Raw genomic sequence first — 23,209 nt, 5'->3', positions numbered from 1 at the left:
AAAAAAAGAAAAAAAAAGAAAAACAAGAAAAAGAAAAATTACTGATAAAGAATTCAAGATACAGACTCTAATATCTTAGATATTATTGCACTTGATTCTAAAGAAGTGCAATGATATCAAGAAAATGCTGAAAACCAATACAAAGAAACCAGAAAAACAGCTCAGAAAATGAAAGACAAGATAGTTATATTTAAAAATATAAAACTTCTGAAAATAAAAAAATTCACAAAAGTAATTTCCAAATACAATTGAAAACATTAACAAAACACTAGATCAAGTGGAAAAAAAGAATTTCAGAGCTTAAAAACTTGTCTTTCAAATTAACACAGACAGACAAAAATAAAGAGAAAAGTATTAAAAAAATAAAGCCTTTGAGAAATATGGAATTATGTAAATTGACCAAATCTATAGCTTATAGGTATTCCTGAGAAAGAAGGAAAAGTAAGCAATTTGGAAAATATATTTAAGGGAATCATTCAGGAAAATTTCCCTGATCTTTTTGGAAGGTAGTCATCCAGATAAAAGTTCAGAGAACACCTGCAAGATACTATATAAGCGGAACATCATCAAGGCATATAGTCATCAGACTAACTGAGGTCAATGCTAAAGAAAAAATACTGAAGACAGAGAGAAGAGTCAAGTTACCTATAAAGGAAATTCCATCAGACTAGCAGTGGATTTCTCAACAGAAACCATATAAGCCAAAAAGAGTTAGGTGGCCTACTTTTAGCCTTCTTAAGGAAAAACATATTAGAGCCTGAAATTGTATATCCTGCCAAACTATGCTTCATAAACAAAGGAAAAATAAAATCTTTCTCAAACTAGCAAATATTTAGAAAATTCATCACCATGAGACTGGTGCTATAAGAAATGATCAAAGGTTGAAAACATGGAGAAAAAAGGGCAATACTATTTGTCATAAAAGAGTATACTCTTACATAATAAAAGAATATAGGACAATACTCTTCTGTCACAAAAGCTCATATTAATTGCAAAATTCAAAGATCATAGAAAGCAATTACACCACTGGGACTATAAAATAACTAGCTAACAATACTATGATTGGAACAAAACTTCACATGTTAATATTAAATTTGAACAGAAATGACTAAATGAAGATATAGATTGGCAAATTGCATTTAAGAAACAAGATACAACATCTGCTGACTACCAGAGATCCATTTAATGTGAAAGGACCTCCACAGGCTCAAAGTAAAGGAGTGGAGAAAAATATATCACACAACAGAAAACAAAAAAGAGCATAGGTTGCTATTCTTACATCAGATAAAACAGAATTTATACCAATAATCATTTTTTAAAAAGACAAAACATACATAATGATGAAGAGTTCAATTCTATAATAATATTTAACTATCATATATATATATATATATATATATACATATATACATACACAATAACAGTGGAGGACTTCAACATCCCACTGACAGCACTAGACAGATCACTGAAGCAGAAAACTGACGAAACTCTGAACTTAAACTGCACCCTTGACCAAATGGACCCGATAGATATCTACTGAACATTCCATTCAACAACCACAGAATATACATTTTTTTCTCATCTCCACGTGAAAAATTTTCTTGCCTAATTGCTCTTCCTAGGACTTCCAGTACTATGTTGAATGGAAGTAGCAAGAATAGGCATCCTTACCTTGTTCCTGATCTTAGAGGAAAAGCTTTCAACTTTTGATCATTAAATATGATGTAAACTGTGGACTTGTTACACATGGCCTTTATTGTGTTGAGCTACATGCCTTCTACAGCTAATTTGTTAAGAGTTTTTTTTTTTTTTTAATAATGAAGCGATGTTAAATAATCAATGTTTTTTGTTTTTTACTCTGTGAATGTGGTACATCAAATTTATTGATTTGTATATATTGAACCCCAGCCCAGGGATGAACGCATTGCTTCCTATATCACTTGACCCTGATGTATGATCTTTTAATGTGCTGTTGAATTGAGCTTGTTAGGTTTTTTGTTGAGAATTTTTGCATCTATGTTCATCAGAGATATTATTATGTAATTTTCTTATCTTGTAGTGTCCTTGTCTGGCTTTGGTATCAGAATAATGCTGGCATCATACAGTGAATTTCAAGGTATTTCTTCTTCAATTTTTTGGCAGACATACCAAAAGATTGACATAAATTTCCCTTAAATGTTTGGTAAAATCCACCAGTGAAGCCATCTGTTCTTGGGCTTTTCTTTATTTGGAGGTCTTTTATTACTGAATTACTGATTTAATTTTCTTGCTTGTTATTGGTATGTTCAGATTTTCTATGTCTTTATGATTCATGTTTGGTAGATTTTATGTTCCTAGGAATTCATCCATTTTTAAGGACACAGTTTCTTAGCATATAATTGTTTATCATAGATACTTATGAATTTTTTAATTTCTGTGATATCAGTTGTAATATCTCCTCTTTCATATATGGTTTTTATTTATTTTATTCTTCTCTTTTTTCTTAAGTCTAGCCAAAGATTTGTCGATTTTACATTTCTTTTAAAAAAACTGAATTTCATTGATTTTTCATATGGTTTTCTATCATCTATTTTATTTCTGCTTGGATCTTCGTTATTCTTTCCATTAGCTAACTTTGGGTCTAGTTTGTTCTTCTTTTCTATTCCCTTCAAATGTATAATTAAGTTGCAAATTTGAGATCTTTCCTCTGTTTTCACATACTTTTGTTGTTATAAATTTATCTTTTAATACTGCTTTGGCTGTATCCCATAAGTTTTAGTATATTGTTTTCATTTTCATGTCTCTCAAGATATTTTCTAGTGTCTCTTTTTAATTCTTTTTGACCCATTAGTTGTTCAAGAATGTTTTGTTTAATGTCCACATATTTGTAAATTTTTCAGTTTTCCTATGGCTATTGATTTCTAGTTTCACAATCCATTACAGTCAAAAATAACAGTTAGTATGATTTTGATCACTTTAAATTTTTAAGACTTACTTTGGAATAATATATGGTCTATTGTGGAGAATATTCTGGCTGCACTTGAGAAGTGTATTATGCTGCTATTGGTGAAATGTTCTCTGTATGTCTGTTGGGTCCATTTTTTTCTATCAGGTTGTTCAAGTCCTTTATTTCCTTTTGGTCTGCAAATGGGTAATATGTTTTATTCATCAATGAAAGTGAGGTACTGAAATCTTCTACTATTATTCTGTCTATTTCTCTCTTCAGTTTTGTCAATGTTTTATTTGTATGTTTAGATGCTTTATTGTTGGGTGCATAACTACAGCACATAATTGGGTTATACATTTAATCCATTCAACCACCCTATGTCATTGATTGGGAAGTTGAATTTATTTAAATTTGAAGTAATTACTGATAGAGAAAGATTTATTATTGTCATTTACTGTTTTCTGTTACCCTTGTAATTATTTTGTGCATTTTTTCCTCTCGCTGTCATTTTTTATGTTTTGTTGGGAATCTTTGATACCTTTCTATAGGTATTTTCTTTTTAGATACAATGGAGCTTACATAATACCTTATAGTAATGACAGTGTATTTTATTCTGATAACAACTTAATTAAGTTCAATAAAATACAAAAACATATCTCTTTAAATTCTCCCTCCCATATACATTTTGTTATTGTTGTCACAATTTACATTTATTTATATTGTGTATCTATTAACATAGTTTTACTTATGAAAAGTATTTTAGTTATTGAAAGCATTTTGCTACTTTGTCTTTTAACTTTTTTACTTCAATTAAAAGCTGTTTACCTACCACTATTGCAGAATTACAGTCCTGCATTTGTCTATATATTTATCTTTACCAATACCTTTTATACTTTCTTATGACATGTTGTTGTTTAGTATTGTTTCATTTCAAGTTGAGGAGGTTCCCTTAGCATTTCTTGCATGGAGGTTTGGTTGTGATGAACTTCCTTAGTTTTTGTTTGTCTAGAAAAACTTTATCTCTCTTTCATATTGAAAAACAGTTTCATTGGGTCTAGTTTTCCCGGTTGCCCAGTTGTTTCATAAGTTCTTTAAGTTTTCTTTATTCTTTTTCATTAAAGTTCCTTTTTGTTCCTCTGACTCAGCAAATTCCAATGGCCTTTACTTAAGTTTATTGATTCTTTCTTTAGCTTGATCTAGTATGTTGTTAAATCCCTCTAGCGAATTTTTCAATTTAGTTATTTTATTCTTTAGCTCCAGGATTTCTGTTTGGTACTTTTTAAATATTTTCTATCTCTTTGCTGAAATCCTCACTTTGTTCATGCAGTGTTCTCCTATTCTCAATGAGAATCTTTAGGACAGTTATTTTAAATTCTCTTCCAGGTAAATTGTATATCTTTATTTCATTAGAGTCAAATTCTAGAGATTTTTCTGTTACTTAGTTTGGAACATATTTTCCTGTTTCTTCATCTTCCTTGACTCTATGCATTTGTGTCTTTGCATCAGACAAAGCAGGCTTCTCTCCCAGTCTTCACAAAGGGCTGGCCTCATATGGAAGATACCCACCACTCAGTCTAGGCAGAGATTCTAAAACCTCTTAAACCTCATGTTTGTTCAACTCACTTCCTTGTGTATTTCTGGCAGCCCTAGGTGTCTAGGGTTTGCCAGGTCTTGTCAATGCACCAGGATAAGTGAGACTGCGTCCTTTGGGATTTCAGCCAATCCTTTGGAAAACCCCTGGAAAGTTTGATGTTTGGATCAACTCTTTCCATCCCCAGGGAAAAGCTGAAGCTGAAAGATGGGGATTTGCTTGCTCTATGCTCCAAACTGGAGAGGAAAAGCTATGGTGGCTACCAACCTAAGCTACCATCTCTGTTCTCCCCCAGGTGGCTAGATAATTACACACTATTAGCACTTTAAGACAGAGAAGATAGAAGCCAGTCTTTTGGGTAGCACCCATCAAAGTTGGGGTACTGGATACACAAACCTCCTCTAGAAGAAGCTGAGAGCTGGGACTCTTTATCCAATTATATGGTGGTGTGCTGGGGGTAGAAATTCTGGCAAACAGATGTCCTGAATATCCTTACAACCTTCAATGGATCTGATTTTGCATTCACCCAGGGTGCAGGAGCCCTTCAATTAGTTGCTGGATTTCCCACAAAGAGAACTTTTCAGTAAATTGTTCCTGAATTGGTGTATTTGTGGTGGGGAGGAAGGTTTCTTACTCCACACTTTGCTGACACCAGTCTTCTGTCATTTTTTTCATTGACCATCTCTGTTGCTCCAGTATCCCCAACTCTTCAAGCAACTGTTCTCACTTAAAGACTAATAGCATTAAACAAGTTTGTTTCCTCTTGGCACACTTTGCTGCTATAATTAACCATGATTTCATCAAAACCAAGTTTTTTTCCTGATATTTAAATAATTTTAATACATATATAGATATCTTACGAAACATACATCTCAAAACCCAAGAAAAATACAGGTTTATGTAGAACATTTTCTGTCAATGTACATACAAGTTGAATTTATAAAAAAAGTATTCTATTGCATTAAAGGATATAAGTGGAAGATATTTATTGAATATGTTTATTAAGCTTCTCTCACCAAGTAAAGCACATCACTGATACTTCCTCCTACTTATCTGATATACAAAAGAACATTAAGCCATAGTTTCCTGCAGTTTTTATCCCATAACATAACATGGTAGTTGTTTAGAAAGTTGTAGTTACTTCTGTTTGAAAATATAGCTGCTGCTCTGCCCTCTGGCTCATTTTGAAAATTTATGGTTCTGAAAGCTCAAGATACTATTTTTACTCTTTGCATTTCACTCTGACCTAGGTATCTATGTTTCTACTTCTCAATTCCCATTGATTTTGTATCCTGAGACTTTGCTGAAGTTGCTTATCAGTTTCAGGAGATTTGGGGCTGAAACAATGGGGTCTTCTAGATATACAATCATGTCGTCTGCAAATAGAGACAATTTGACTTCCTCCTTTCCTATTTGAATATCCTTTATATCTTTTTCTTGCCTGATTGCTCTGGCTATAACTTCCAGTACGATATTGAATAGGAGTGGTTAGAGAGGGCACCCTTGTCTAGTGCCAGATTTCAAAGGGAATGCTTCCAGTTTTTGCCCATTCAGTATGATATTGGCTGTTGGTTTGTCATAAATAGCTTTTATTATTTTAAGATACATTCCGTCAATACCTAGCTTATTGAGGGTTTTTAGCATAAAGGGCTCTTGAATTTTGTCAAAGGCCTTCTCTGCATCAATTGAGATAATCACGTGGTTTTTGTCTTTGGTTCTGTTTATGTGGTGAATTATGTTTATAGACTTGAGTATGTTGAACCAGCCTGGCATTCCTGGGATGAAGCCTACTTGACTCATTTCCCTTGGTTTGGTTACACTCGTGGAGAGTGGGGCTGGTGGTGTGTTTTTTAAGGTTAGGCAAGGGGTTGTAGTCAGTCAGACAAGATTCTGATAAGTTCATGTTCGGGGTTGTTTTGACTGAAAACTAGAATTTATAATTTTACAAAATCAGATTATCCTTTTAGATATGTATTTTCATTAAACATATTACCTCTTCCTATGAAAATAAACACATGGCAAATAATATCTGAATATTATTGGGCACTTAAAAATATTTTTACAAGGCTCAAGCTTAATTTGGAAGGAAATTGTGAACTATATTCTATTTGCAATTACTTTACATGCAATAAAGTAATTTTCTCTGAGAATGATATCTAAAATATTAATAGATTAAATTGAAATAAAAGAATTTTTTAAAAAATCATCAATTTATATGAGCTGTTCTGAAGAAAGCATTAGAAATGTGTAAAAGCTTATTTCAAAAGGGATCATAATAGAAAAATAATTTGACTTCATTTCAATATAATAAAGGCTAAGATTTTTAAATTGCCTGAAACTTGTACTGAGCTTTTCACTAAGGCATGTATTGTGTGGGTGGACAATTTGATAGCCCTGTCTAGAGTGCCACAGTCTTATAAGGATATAGTTGGCTAACAAATGAGCCATTTAGAAATGTACATTGGTTGAAGCTTCACTGTCTTTTCTGTTTTGTGAGAAAACTCTGCTATAATGAGAGATTCCATTTTAAACCTTCTAATATTTGTGACTGTTGTCTTCTTGTGAGTCAGGAATATTGTGATGAGTGATTAGTCTGTTTATGTGGAGATATATTCTATTCTTTTAGCACAGCTATAGTGTCATTACATAATAAATACATATTTTGTCATCTAATCAAAAAACAGAATAGTCCACACTACACTGTACCATAAAAGCATGACAGTCAAAGTTCATTTTTCTCTTATTTTCTTGTTCTGACATAATAGATATGCACTGGTAATAAAAATAAATAAAATCTCATGTTCAGTAATATGAACGGCACTCAAGCTCACTGTGATTTGTAGTTCACTGAGTAGCAGTGTAAACCAAGATGGGGCCACATATATTCTTTGTCACAGTTACTTAAGTCTACCATTGTAGTGCAAAAGCAGCCATAGACAAATGTAATTAATGAAGATGGCCTTGTTCCAATAAATGAACACTGAAGTCTCAATTTATGTAATTTAATGTTATAAGTTATTATTCTGACCCTTGCCTATCATTTTTAAATGTAAAAATTATTCTTAACTCAAAGGCCATGCAAATAAAGGTGGCAGGAAAAAATTGACCAATAGGCTATTGTTTGCCAATATCTTTGGCATAAGATTTTAGAGGTAAAATATTAGAGTAGAAACCCAGCCCTAATTTTTTGACTCTTTTCATTTCTTTATTTTTAAAACTGTTTTTCACTTTAGTTGCAAAATATTGTATTATAGTTACAAGATATGCACTTACTATATTTGGATTTTTAGTGTAAAACACTTGAAATTACAATCATTCTGGTCAGAAAACAATTTTAGTTATCTTTAAGAGCTGAGGAATGTACTAGGTGAAATGAGAAAAGTAGGAGAATACTACCACTGATAGAATTATGTTTTATAATAGCTTTCTGCTAGGTGCTTATATTTTCTTTGAACTTTGGGTCTTGGTATGGTTTGGATATGGTTTGTCCCCACCAAAACTCATGTTAAAATTTGATGTGGCAGTGTGGGGAGGTGGAGCTTAGTGGGAGGTGTTCAGTTCATGAGGGCAGATCCCTTATGAATAGCTTGGTGCTCTTCTCATGGTAGTGAGGGAGTTTTCACTCCTGCAAGATCTTATTAGTTCTTGTACAAGTGGGTTATCTCCCTCAAGGGGAGGTTGTTATAAAGCAAGGATGTTTCTTGAGTTTTGCCATTTCACACATGGCCACTTCCACTTTGGCCTTCTACCATGTTATGATGAAGCACCAAAGCCTTCACTAGAAGCCAAGAAGATGCTAGTGCCATAGTTTTTGAACTTTCCAGACTACACAAGTGTGACCTCAATAAACTTAATTTCTTCATAAATGACTCACATATTCTGTTATAACAACACAAAGCAAACTAAACACGTATATAGTGTACTATGTGGCCCCAAAAGGAAATGAACTAGTAAGCCAATTCTTTTTGCCCAGATGCAATGAGCAAAAGAATATCAACATAGGGGCATAACTTTCTCTATTAAACTTTTGACTTAAAAGATTTTAATATCTGCTAAAAGCAATATAGGGTTTTTTTGTTGTTTGTTTTTTGTTTTGAGATGGAGTTTTGCTCTTGTTACCCAGGCTGGAGTACAATGGCACAATCTCGGCTCACTGCAACCTCCGCCTCCTGGGTTCAAGCAATTCTCCTGTCTCAGCCTCCCGAGTAGCTGGGACTACAGGTGTGCACCACTATGCTCGGCTAATTTTTTGTATGTTTAGTAGGGATGGGGTTTCACCATGTTGACCAGGATAGTCTCGATCTCTTGACCTCATGATCCCCCCGCCTCGGCCTCCCAAAGTGCTGGGATTATAGGCGTGAGCCACCGCACCCAGCCTACGGTTTTTAAAAAAGTATCTTTAAATTTAATTTGCAGGCCAAGATTTTATTATTATTTTAACTTTTTCATTAAAGTTTTACTTTTACGAATTCCTGAATGTCAGATAGAAATGTAATCAGATTTATTTATATTAGTATATGCAACATATTAGAAACTTCTGTATTTATGTGTTAAATGTTTGACATTTGATGAACATTTATTATGTACCTAATTACATTGTAAATTAAAATTATTGCATGATCAGTGACATAGTATTGAAATATATATGAATGGCACTCAATGAAACACATTTTTTAGCACCTATCCAGTATAAGTAAAAGTGCTGGATCCCAGGGAGAATGCAACAATGTGTAAGATGAAAAATTGTCCCTCAATGAGTTTATAATCAAATGACAAAAACATAGAGATATGTAAAATAATCATATAAAAAAAGGCATAAACTTTCATAAAGAGAGGTTAAGAGGAGAAAGATTATTATTATTATCTGGGGAAAGATAATAACTCTTAGAAGGTAACACAAATGGATGGGCAGAATGAACATTTCTACTTTTCTGTAGAGGAAAACACTAGCAAATGAATGCTATGAGAAGGCATTAATTTGGCATTGGACAACATAAAACGTCTTTGAACAGAAAGTCTGTAGTAATATTCCTAATGTCTTACTCCTACTTTGTTCTTAGACTGTAGAAAGTAGCAGAAATTATGTGATAAATGCTTCCTAAAACATGGGAAATAACATTATCTCTCTCTAAGTAGGTTGTCTATATATCAATGATTTGGAAAAAAATTCAACCTCTGTAAACCTAATGCAGGTTATAACAAGTGTAATGTTAAGAAACAAAGATATAATGAGTAAAGGCATAGACATCCTATACTATATGTAAAAATTAACTCAAAATGAATCAAAAACCTAAAACTTCAAGACCCAAAAGTATAAAGCTCTTAGGAGGAAATTGATATGGTTTGGCTCTATGTCCCCATCCAAATCTCATCTTGTAGCACCCACAATTCCCATATGTTGTGTGAAGGACCCAGTAGGAGATGACTGAATCACGGAGAGAGTCTTTCCAGTGCTGTTTTTGTGATAGTGAAATGGGTCTCACAAGATCTGATCATTTTAAAAACAGGAGTTTCTCTGCACAAGCTCTCTCTCTTTTTGCCTGCTGCCATCCATGTAAGATGTGACTTGCTCCTCCTTTCCTTCCGTGATTATAAGGCCTCCCCAGCCATGCGGAGCTGGAAGTGCATCAAACCACTTTCTTTTGTAAATTGCCCAGTCTCGGGTATGTTTTTATCAGCAGCATAAAAATGGACTAATACAGAAACATGGGAAAACACTTCATATTGAATTTGGCAAAGATTTCCTGGCTATGATACTGAAAGCATAGGCAATAAAAGTAAAATATACAAAATGAACTGTATCAAACTAAAAAATTTCTGTGCATCAAAGTACACAACTAATAGATTTAAAAGGCAACATATAGAATGGAAGAAAATATTGACTAATCATATATTTGATAAGAGGGTAATGTCTAGAATATATGAAGAACTCATACAACTCAACAACAATAAAACAGCCATGTTAAACTAATAATAATTTAAATGTTTATTTAATCCTATTAAATTTTTTTAAAATTTAGAAATTAATTTTAAAATTAAAAAGTTAAATTTAATACAGTTAAATGTCTATTCAAGTCATTTGTCTATTAAAAAAAAATAGATAGGCTGGCCTCAGTGGCTCACACCTGTAATCCCAGCACTTTGGGAGGCTGAGGTGTGTGAATCATGAGGTCAGGAGTTCGAGACCAGACTGGCCAATATGGAAACCCCATCTCTACTAAAAATGCAAAAATTAGCTGGGCATGGTGGCATGCACCTGCAGTCCCAGCTACTCAGGAGGCTGAGGCAGGAGAATTGCTTGAACCTTGGAGGTGGAAGTTGCAGTGAGCCAAGATAACGTGACTGCACTCCGGCCTGGGTGACAGAGTGAGACTCTATCTCAAAAGAAAAAGACAAAAGACTTGAATGGAAGTTTCTCAAAGTTGATATACAAATGAGGAACAAGTACATGAAAAGATGCTAAACATCAATATTAGGGAAATGCAAATCAATCTACAGTAAAATATCACCTCACAGCCATTACTATAACTATCAAAACACACACACACACACACACACACACACACACACACACACACACAAACACACCAGAAAATAAGTGTTGGCAAGGATGTGGAGACCCCTTGTGCATTATTGGTGGGAATGTAAAATGGTGCAGCCACTAAGGAAAACAGTATAGCAGTTCCTCAAAAAAATAAAAATAGAATTATCATATTTGATCCACTATTCCCACTTTTGGGTATATCTTCAAAAGAATTGAAAACAAGATCTCAAAGAGATATTTGCACATCCATGTTCACAACAACACTATTCACAATAGTGAAGCAACTCAAAAATTCTACAGTTGAAAGGACAAGGGAAATGTGGTACATGCAATGAGAGGTTATTCAACTTAAAAAATGGAAAAAAATCTGGCTCATGCTACAACATGACTGAAACTTGAGGACTTTATACTAAATAAAATATGTCAGTCAAAAAAAGATAAATAGTATATGATTCCATTTGTATGAAATATCTAAAGTAGCTAAATTCATAGAAACAGAAGGTAGAATGGGGGTTGACAGGAACTGAAGGCAGAAGAAAAGGGGAGCTATTGTTTGTATAACAAGTTTCAATTTTGCAAGATGATAAAAGTCTGGATATTGGTTGCACAACAATGTGAATGTACTTAACATTACTGAACAGTATACTGGCAATACTTATGAAAATCAGTATGCATCTGAAGGGGAATGGCAGAGTTCCTTTTCAAGTTCTGCCGCTTTTAAAGACCTAAAGTATGCATCAGTGTGGCCACAACAGAAACCTGTCACTTCCTAGAGGATGACTGGACTACTTCAAACTCAACTAACTAGTAGCACCAATTTCAGTTAACATTTAAGATAGTATACCTCATACTACTCCTTTTTGATCCACATAAAAATATTTTCAAATAATTAACAAAAACAGTTCCATTGTTTAATAGCATTGCCTTGGTTGGTAATTGATCGCTGCATTCAAATGGCTAAAATTATAGCACATCACCTTTAGCTATTCAATTTTCTTCTCTTTATGATCATTTAATTAGTTAATTGATCATACTATTTAAGTAACTTGCTTCATTAATTTACCCTTATGTCTGCAGAAGATATAACAAAGGTCTTATCTAAAAAAATAAAATATTCATTAAATTTAAAAGAGTACAGTCATCCATTCCGAGAAAAACTGGATAGGACCAAAGTGAACAATGAAGAGATAACTGAGGTAATAAGAAAAACTGAAGGGGCACTGGGTTATTTTCACTGAGTCCATATGGAAACTCACCTCACCTATCCATGCATCCACCCTGGAGTTTAAGGCTCAGTATAGAGTGGCATTCTCTTTCATGTTGTCTTTTAATCAGATTCACTGAGAAACAGACACTGAAATGTGTCTCTCTTACCAAGACCTCCAACATACATGTCACTTCCTGGTCATTGGGTTAATATGGTAAAACAGTGTGATGTTCTAAAAAACATTTACTCATGCAAATCATCTTGGACTCTATTATGATAGAAGGTAGGAGATTTAACATAGTCTTGGAGCAAAACCAATAATATGTACTGTTGTAATTCCCACAGGAATGTTAACTACTTCTGGTACTGCTTCTTGATAGTAATTGGGAGAAAATGCATTTTCCAGATCAACAGCTGCATACCATGTTCCCAAGGTCACGTTAACCTGCTGTAGCAAAGATCCCACATCTGATATGGCAGCTGCAATTGGTACTACCAGCTGGTTGAATTTGAAGTAGTCCACTATCAATCTCTAGAATGTGACAAGTTTGAGTTGTAGCCACACTGACACATACTTTAGGCCTTTAAAAGCAGAGAAACTTGAGAAAAAACTGCTATTCTCTCTCAGATGCAACACTCATTTACTATCATGGCCAAATCAAGTAGTTTTAACTACTACAATAACCCACTACAATAGTTCTTACCTCCACAAGCTAAATAACCAATGTGGTGGTCCTGCCAACTACCAAGTATGTCTACTGGAACTATTCAGGGAACAGAGAAATGAACAATCAAAGGACTGGCTTCCCCAGGAAACAGATTCTGAGATATGTGTTCAGGGAGTTTGTTGAAGAGAACTGTCAGCAATAACAACACTGAAGGATTATGGGAAGCAGAATTTGGTACAGGGAGAACTTGAAATTATGGTACAATTGCAGTAGAGGTCTCAATTGATTCCACATGGAACTCTGATGCTGGGATAGCCCTTCAGAGTTGTCTCATATTGAGGCAAGAGGGGCAGGCTTTTGTAAGCCTTCATTGACTACAGGGTCATGTACTCATTGAGTTATACTCATTCAGTAAACCACAGGGGAGGCAGCTCCCATAGACAAGAGGCAGCTCCTTTCTGCTGAAGGTAATTCCTGGGGAAGAACATAGGTACGTATTAAACCATCAAGCAGGCAACACCTCTGGCAACTGAGGAAATAAATGTCTCAATTCTTAAAGGCGAATATTGGTGGTTCATTGTAACATCCATTCTAGGGCTTCCAGATTTAGCAAATAAAAAGAACAAATAAAAATATTGCATGGGATTACTTATACTAAAAAGTTGTTTATTATTTACCTTAAATTCAAATTTATCTGGGTATCATATGTTTTATATGACATGTGTTAAAGGGCAAGTAGAGGAAAGAATTTTAAGGGTATTAATTTATTTCCCATTTTATAATCTTACACTTAGATAGTACACATCTCACACTGATGTGGGAGACCAAAAACAAAAATGGTCTCCCCCATCAACAATTTTTCTCTACTCAGAATCCTTAAATTGTCTAATTACAGGAATTCAATATCTTCACTTTTTTATTGCAAGAAGCAGAAGTAGGCTTAGAAAGAATACTCAGGCAGTATTAAGGAGGTTGTATAATGAGAAAGACTCAGTCTACAGTACATAGGAGAGAAAGAAGTAGAGCAGTGGCAGTGGGAATGGAAAGGAAAGGATAAGATGAGTAGCATAGAGACACCACTGAGATAAATTGAAAGATTGTACTGATTGCATGGTTCACAAAAATAGGAGGTGAATAGAAGAATCCAATAAGATTGTTTTCTTTCTATTTTAATAGGAGGAAAAGACATAAAATCGTACAAGCTATATGTAAAATGAAACTTAAAGAGAGAAAATTATACATTTGATATATCATCTAGTGGAATGTATAACATACATATGAAGACATTAATGAATATATTATATCAAGCTGTTGTTATTGAGCAGGGGATCATTTTCTATTAAATATATTGCACTTGAGACTTTATAGATATTTTTAACCATCTGGCATTTCTACAACCTGTACTCAGGATGTTATATTACTTAGTAATTTTATTAAATAAATATATACACATAACTCCTGAGAAACACTCATTTTCAAATGTAAAATTTTAACAGAGTTCAGATATTTTTTAAATGTGTTTATCTATGATAGCAATTCTAAACTCTATTTTATTTAAAATATTTATTGTGTATTAACTGCCTTAATAAAGAAGCTCTTTAGAAGTGGAGTTTTGTTCTTTTCCTTTAAATTGCACAAAAGGAGGATACTACAGTTTGAATGTGTCCTCAAAAAGCATGTGTTGGAAATTTAATCCCCAGTGCAACAATATGTGAGGTAGGGCCTAATAGGAAAGTATTTAGGTCATGAGAGCTCCACTCTCAGGAATGGATGGATTAATGTGGATTATCAAAAAGCTTGAGACTGAGAGTTCAATCTTTCTCCCCCGTCTCATCCTTCCACCTTCCACCATGGGATGATACAGCACAAAGGCCCTTACCAGATATGGACCTCCCAGTCTTGGGCTTCCCAGTCTCTGGAACTGTTAGATATAAATTTCTCTTCTTTATAAATTATCCAGTCTGTGGTATTCTGTTATAGCAACCCCAAACAGAAGATGAATTACCACCGCCATTATTTCAGTAATGCTATCTTTCTCCTTGGTGCTCTCCCACTTATGTGATATTTTATTTTGCTGCCAGCTGATTCTTGCTGAACGGCAATATCCATCACTTCACTCTCGCACTATTTCCTAACTCTGGCTAATCGATCCAGAACAACTAATAGACCTATTAAATTTTTGTGCGCATCACAACAGAACCCTCCATAGCATCGTCAAATTCTAGATTGTTTATTTAGGATGGGCTGTGTGTTAAACACATATTAGAATGCCAATATAAATTAGATTTTTTCCTATTTTCCATCAAAGTTCTAAAATTCAATGTTAATTTGCATTCTATAGTTAATTTCAATCACCAATGACTTAATCACAGCTATTAGCTTCTCGGATTAAATTACCCATTATTGAGATCAGTAAACTGAACAAAATCTGGCTAATCCAATTGTGCTCTACCAATCAGAAATCTTTTTTAGTAAGCACTGCACACTGTTGTCTGTATTTCTTAACCATGCCAAGCAAGGCACATGTAATATATGTAGGTATAACAATTAAAACGATCTTAGTAAATCCTATTTTTATTAAGTATTTTCCATCTAAAAGGATCATTCACAAGCTTTAAACTCAAGATGGATTTTTCTTGGAGTTGAGTATATTTCTGGGCTACTATCTTTCTTTGTTAGTTTTTGTTTTATATATGTTTAGTAAATATAAGGATAGCTTATCAGAGCACGAGATAAACAGCAAGGTAAATATGTTGTTTTTTAACAAATGTAATGGCATGTCAAACCCAAAGATAAATTATTTTTATATTATTCATTACCAGTTTAGATTTTTCAGGGTTTTGCTCCCTTAAATTGATGTAATGAATGTGGATAACATAGAAAATCAATAGGCCCACCGAGTAAGCATAACCTTCTTAGATCTGAGTGTTTTTGTACAATAAGCAAAATGTCAGGAACAGAGTCATATAGTTGTTGAGAGTTGTTTCTAAATATTATAGTAATTCTCCAGTTATGTTAGTGTTGTGACTAAAGATAAGATCCAAGAACAATTAATTTAATTGTACTATAAATGGTTACATTACAATGCTTAAAATGAAAAATCCCTTACCTCTCAACTCAGTAGTTTATTGGGAGCTCTCTCTGAGGACTTGCACTTAAGATCACCTTGGTTTCACTTTTCAATCAAAAGATGACAAATACTAACCTTGTATCTCACTAGTAATAATTTATAGTTAAAAATAAAAATTAATCCTGTATGTACATTAAATATTGGTATAACAATAATTGACAATATTTATACAACTCTTTTGCCAGGTATTATTCTAAGTAATTTTCACTTAATTCTTATAGAAAAACTAGGAAATATATTCCATATTATCCTTGCTTTAACAGTTCGGAACAATGAGGTGCAAAAAAGCTAACTAATTGGCTGAAGTTCCTAGGGTAAACAAGGGGTAGCACTGGTATTTGAATCCACTGCAGTCTGGTTTCAGAGCCTATACAGTTAACCACTAGATCATCCTACCTCCCTGTTGAATTAGTCATCCTTCTTCCTAGTGTGTGTATGTGTGTGTGTGTGTGTGTGTGTGTGTGTGTAAGCGTAAAATGAAAATTCTAGTTGTCCTTACTTCTCTTCCAGTGACAGCCTACTCTGACACCAGAGGCTTAGATACCCCTCCTGTCCTAAATTTACCTCTCATACAGCACTTGTTATGCTGATCTGTCCTCATTTCTCAATTGATTGTAATTCTATGAAGCAAGGATTATTGAAAGACTGATATACAGTAGAATGCCTTGAATATAGTAGGGGTTCAATAAATGTCTGTTGGATGAACTGATGCTTCTCATTGTTTTCAGGTCTGCCTGCTGACATTCCAAACTGTACCAAAACAATCAGATGTACCCCTCCCCAGTATACTACCATTACTCCCATACCAACTTTTGCAATTCTTCATAATATGAGAAACTACATTTATCCTTCAAATACTTTTGGAAAACACACCAATAGCTATCCCAAGAAGAAAGGTCTTACCTTCTAAATCTTCTTTCTCAAAGTGTGTTTTGAGAATAGAACGAGTTCCACCTCTATCCACAACTGCTTCTTCATCATTTCTCTGTAAAATAAAGAGAAAGAAATGATAACACATATATTATCTTAATTTCAAAAAACAAACATTGATATAATCTAATATTTCAAGGTTTAATTCAGTCACTTAAATCTAGTTGTTATGAGTAGTCTATTTGATTATTAAGCATTGGCTTAAAAAAAGACAAAAATAAATTTGACAACATATTTGAAGAAATATCATTTGGTTTTTTATGACACTGAAGGCAGTCAAACATTCCAGTTGTCACCCTTTGTTAGTGAGATGAAAAGCAAAAAAACAAACAGTTATCCTAACAATTTAATAATATCCACTTTTATCCTTGATGCAGAATTCTTGTTAACAAGATGACATTTTGAACTATGCAAGGAAAATATGAAAATCACTAGTATTAACACCACTAATGCTATAGCAGGGTAAAATAATTCCACTGTCATTAAAAATGGGGTTGGGGGATCTAATCCCTTGAAAGCAATTAGTAGCAATTATTAGGTAAAAGGCAACTCTAATTACTTTGCTTCAATATAATGCATTTCATTCAAACTAAACAATAAATTATCTATATATTTTTGCCAATTTAGAATGAGTGAATAGAGACTATGTCTTCTGAGTACTAAACACATGCTCAAAATAATACAGACACTAATTTGGTACACAAAATAGAATGGGGGGAGTTGAGTATAATCCATTTTGACAATGAAGGAATGAATGAAATACAAAATTCTGAATGAAGTAAAATGTAAACTATTGTATTTCCAACTTTTATCTGGTTATGCATACCTCTATAAAAATGACCTTAAAAGTGAACACTGAGCACAAAAGGAGAAATAAAAAGATAGACTAAAGATGAGTGAAGCTTCCAAGCTCTATTCCTGTCTTTTGTAGTATATGTCTAGTAGAAAAAAAGGTTTTTGTTTCTTCTTTGAAAGCCAGAGTATACTGAAAAAGAAATTTTTTTAAATTAAATTTAAAATATAAAAAAATTGTTTTCTTCTATCAGTTACATTGGAGCATCAGACATTGGAGACCTGCCTTTCTTCCATTAAGGAAGAAATCTTTGACAGAGTGCCATAATATGTAGTAGCGAACATAAGAGTCATGGGAATCCAGAAAAGAAAGAAATCACTATTAATTTAAGGGCATGGACAGAACAGAGAGAGGAGGAGGAAAAAAAATTCAATGTCTCAATCTTGGCGAATTCTTATAAGGGGCCCATAAAGAATTAAAGTAAAGAGAAGAGAAAAGAAGAATCAATAATGTCAAAAAACATACAGACTTTTTTTTAATGATGCAAAATTATTTTCCAATGTTGTTGAACTTGGACTGCATGATCATTGGTAACCTTGAAAGGGGAATATATAAGAAAATGCAAAAGTCAAAATCTAATCAAGCAAAAAATAATGAGGTTTTTTATCATGAAGAAACGAGAAAAGAGGATATAGTTCTTGACTCGCAAGGCACAGCTGATTGTCATCAACTTACCCCCTACCACATATGTTTGCTTTTAGACCTTTGACTAGACTTAAGTTCCACTGGGCCTTGAAAGGTGAGGTACAAAAGGTGACCCACAAGGAGTTGAGCTACACTCAAAATAACTGCCAAGATATTTCCAATTTATGCAGATAGAAATACATAGGACATATGTGGGAATTGATATTAAGGGTGTTGAGGTAATAATGGAAGGAATATAACATTGTCTCAGGCTGACTTTATTGATATGGGCCCACTAAGCAGAGATTCTAGATTTAATGTTGTCGCTCAAAGGGTTAGAAAGGCCTCTAACAGTTTGAATAGTTGGCTAAAACATGAACCAAGAGGTGGGCTACACTAAATGAAGTTGAAATTCCAGAACTGCTTTGGTACACTGTAGAGGAAAGTATATAAAGGCTTGGAAAGACTGAAATGCTAGAGTAGATTTATGATTTAAGGCTTGTTTGCCCAGGCCAGGAGGGTTCAGAAGGCATATCTTTTACCATGACTATGTGAAACAAATTTGTGATGAGAACCCTAGCATCCTTGAAGAGCTCTATGGTCTCTTTCTTCTGTGAGTCAGGAATTACAATGGGAACTGCTGTCATCAAACTGGAATCCTAAAAGGTAATTGGGATAATTAGATCCCAAGCAGGACGGGCCAAGAGACAACACTTAATCACCAAAGATGGGTGTGGTTACCCTATAAACAGTAGTCAAAACAGTAATCAGAATAGTCTGATTCAGAGACCTATGGTATTGGTTAGTTAAGGTGTCACTAGAAGTGACATAAATGGGCAGTCTACTAAATTTTTATATGATCTGTAGACGCAAAAAAGGTTGGCTTCAAGGTCAGTGAAGAAGTCTAACTTGAATCATTAAAAGAGAGAGTCATGGTCTCTCAGTCAATGTCCATATTTGAGCCAATTTACAGACACAGAATCTCTTGAATGAAGGAGAGGCCAGATCCACCAGAGAAAGGATCCTGCTACACTGCCAAAAAATTTGTAGTCTTTCTCATAGCCTTCCTCAAAGAGACCTACCACCTTTTACCAGGATGACTGTGTATTGGGTAAAAGGAAATAATTGGACTTTGGGGGATAACTGGACACTGTCTCTGAACTGACATTATTCCAAGCAGACTGAAAATGTCATTTGGGCTCACCAGCCAGAGTAGGGAGTTATGGATGTCAGGTAGTCAATGAAATTCTAGCTGGAATCAGTTTCACTCTGGGTCCAGTGGGTTTCTGAATACATCTTGTGGTTACTTCCTCAAGTCAAGAATGAATAATTGAAGGAAAAGTAGATTATAATTAGGAGAATCTTCAAAATTAGAGTATTCATTTTCTTTTCAAGTCAGTTAGACCTTTGCATACCTGAAGGTTAAAAGAAAGGTGTCAATATAGAGGAGAACTAAGATGCTAGGAAAGAAGTAAATAAAAATCCCCCCAGCCCAGGTGCCAAGAAAGAATATTACTCTGATCTAAGAACTAAGCTACTAGCATTAAAGATAGGAACTCTTTTTTTTTTTTTTTTTTCCTGAGGTTTGGGGAGAAGATTGGAAGGGTTGTTATATAGTCAGAGATATTCTGAAAAAACAAAGAAAATGATAAGTGAGGAACCTTCTACTAGGTAGCCTTGTTTTGGGGGGCAAACTGAGAGGTGATATCATTTTCCAACAGTAACACAGCAAGTAAATGAAGAAATTGAGACATTGAGAAGAATAAAGATTCCAAATTCTTTTTGAGAGTGATATTTTAGTTGACATTATCAGGACCTTTATGGATAATCAGAACAGATAACTATTTCCATCAGTTTCAATTTGAGATGACCAAGGAAAAGGAATCTAAGAGAAAAATGTCACAATATTTTTGGCTTCCTTTGGATAACACATTAAAAACAATTAAAACCCCCATAAGAGCAGAGTATAGCAAGTTCCACCATTCTTAGACATTAAAAATCTGTTTCCACTTAGCTTTTCTGATTAGTTTACTACTGTCTTAGAAAACAGTTCAAGGAATTAGATGCTATACTGGTAAATGAGGTGTGAGGTATATGGTTAACTGTTTTCCTAAATACTTACGAGGATGGAATAAATAGCAGTGTTAAAACACAAAAAAAGGCATTATAGTCTGGTGTCTGAAGTAGGGAAAAGTATACCTAACACACATTATGTTTTATACCAAATAAAGTTTAAAAATTCTCATGTCTGTGAAAAAGCCTGAATGTGTGTGTGTGTATATATATATATATATATATATATATATATATACACATACACAAACATATATATATATATATGCTTCTTAATTCTTCAACATAATCTTGATAAAGATTTTTGCCTCCGTGTTTTACAAATCATTACTTTCAGGTACAGATACATTTCAACCAGGGAGGTCAGCTCTCCTGTGCTTCACACAGAGCAAAATACATAATGAGTGGAAAGATATGTTTTTTAGCCTGTGGTCTTGTATCATATAAAGAGACAGATCAGGGCTAAGTGTTTGCAATCAGAGTTAAAGAAATGTACCCTATGAATAGAAAAAAGTTAAAGAAAAAACAAAAATAAAACAGGATTCATAGGCCAAGCAGTTTTTAAAATGACTTGGTTTGAGCAATAAAATGCAATACAAAAAAACTAAAAATGGGATTTATATAATTTTCCCAAACCAGACAAATATAAGTTTCAATCTATTTAGACTCTCTTATTGATATATTTACAAAGCAAATTTATTATTTTTGCAAGACCTAGTCAAATATATGTCACATTAGAATGACTCTCTGCCCTCTGAGGTGCTGTTAGGCAGAATGCCAAAAGCTAAATCATGTATCCATGTTCAAAGGTCAAAACAAGCACGATTCCACTATGTCTTACAATGGCAGGCTCTTAAAAACAACTGCAAAATTGAAAGTTTTGTGTGAAAGGTCAGAAGATGTTTTACCCTAAGCAGTGAAACATTTAATTTTTATTTCAAGGACCTGAAACAATTTTTAACTTATGCAAATGATTTTTCTGTTTATTTATATAAGGCACCTATGCTATCCTCAAACAAAAGATAATTCCATTAAATAGTTGGAAAGATACTAAGAGTGAAATTTTATAGAAGTAGAATCTAAATAAGAAAGAGTTGACTAATTACTGTACAAGTTGCAAGTAAAAATGACTTAATTTTAACGTTTATTTGAAAGAAAACACTAGAAACTGGAATATGAATATAATTCAACATAAGTGTCTCGTTTTGAAGCTTCACATACAGTACCCCCTTTAAATACTCATTGGATGCTTCAAAGAGAAATCAAATGTATACTCTATCAGGAAAAAAAAAATCCCAAGATACAAATTAATACTAATACATGTACTGAAAGCTCTCTACTTTGGTTACAGTTTGAAAGATCATTTCAATATTATTTAAAATTTTTTAACAGAGCATGTCCCTCCCTCCATGTTACCAATAGCAAGTAAACATGGGGTAGGATGAAGAGAATGCAGAGGGACAAATGGTACCGGGTACCAGCTTTTGGTTACCCCAAACACGTAATAAGATAAATTCTTATCTCATTTTGTACTGAGTTACTCTCTAGATTTGTTGAACATCAAACACATCAATGAATCTTAATTTCCACATGTATTTGCGCATTTAGGAGCAAACTTTAGCACTGTGTAAGGAAGAAAACACATAAACATATTACATTGCACCTTAATACAATTTACCCTTGCTATGTCATTGGGTAAACTTTTTTTAATTTTTATTTTATTTTTGAGATGGAGGCTTGCTCTTGCTCAGGCTGAAGTGCAGTGGCATGATCTCGGCTCACTGCAACCTCCCCGTTCTGGGCTCTTGGGTTCAAGCAATTCTCTTGCCTTAGCCTCCCAAATAGCTGGGCTTATAGGCATGCGACACCATGCCCAGTTAATTTTTGTATTTTTAGTAGAGATGCGGTTTCGCCATGCTGGCCAGCCTGGTCTTGAACTCCTGACCTCAGGCGATCCACCTTCCTTAGCCTCCCAAAGTGCTAAGATTACGCATATGAGCCACCACACCCAACTCCATTGGATAAACATTTATAAGATAATCGATTCTAGTAGGCAGTGCAGGACAGTGTTTTAAAATTTGTTTGGACATGATCCATAGTGAGAAATATATTTTACATCCCAACACAGTCACATATTTATATATGTGTAAACAAAAGTTTCACAAACCAATACTTACTATTAACAATGTACCCTGATATTTTCTACTCTATGATATTCTACTTCATTTAAAAGTACTCATCACTATCCATTAAGTTTATTTTAAGACTTAATAATAGGTTTTTACCTGCCCTGGTAAAGACTATTAGTTAACAGTAACTAATCTGACAGAAATCATATCTTAAGTCCGCTCTAATCAAATGAACAAACCATAATTCATTACTTTTCAAGATAATATTTTCCCATTTTTGAAGTGTCAGTTGTGCCAAATTTAGGAAGGGGAGAATTTTTTTGTTGTTACTTTTTACTAAAATATTAGAGAGCAACAGCAAAAAAAAAGAAAAGGTTTCTAGCTCAACTTTCATAACTGAACTAGTGCATTCCCTCATGGAAGAGCAGCTAACATGGGCCAGCACTCTTCATTGTTACAATGGTCACATAAAACTATCAACAATTTCTTCTGGAATTGTTTGTAAATATCATTAATCTCTCTATGAATATGTTA

The 23,209-nt window shown here is 33.8% G+C and overlaps 1 protein-coding gene across 15 annotated transcripts in view; it reads right to left on the bottom strand.

The window, feature by feature from the left end:
* Nucleotides 1–23,209, bottom strand: part of SLC4A10 (solute carrier family 4 member 10) — a 364,848-nt gene that overhangs the window by 204,473 nt on the left and 137,166 nt on the right. For all 15 annotated transcript variants that reach the window (XR_005203352.1, XM_037745609.1, XM_037745617.1 and 12 more), the window contains exon 2: nt 16,970–17,051. Coding sequence is in view for 14 of the 15 variants with exons in the window: in XM_037745609.1 (XP_037601537.1) it covers nt 16,970–17,051 (82 nt within the window). In the remaining variant the exon portion in view is untranslated. The remainder of the gene's footprint in view (nt 1–16,969; nt 17,052–23,209) is intronic.

Source organism: Cebus imitator, unplaced genomic scaffold, assembly GCF_001604975.1.
Source record: "Cebus imitator isolate Cc_AM_T3 unplaced genomic scaffold, Cebus_imitator-1.0 Scaffold10, whole genome shotgun sequence".
NCBI classification, from domain to species: domain Eukaryota; kingdom Metazoa; phylum Chordata; class Mammalia; order Primates; family Cebidae; genus Cebus; species Cebus imitator.
The sequence above is the reverse complement of the archived record's forward strand: the minus strand, read 5'-3'. Positions and strand labels throughout refer to the sequence as shown.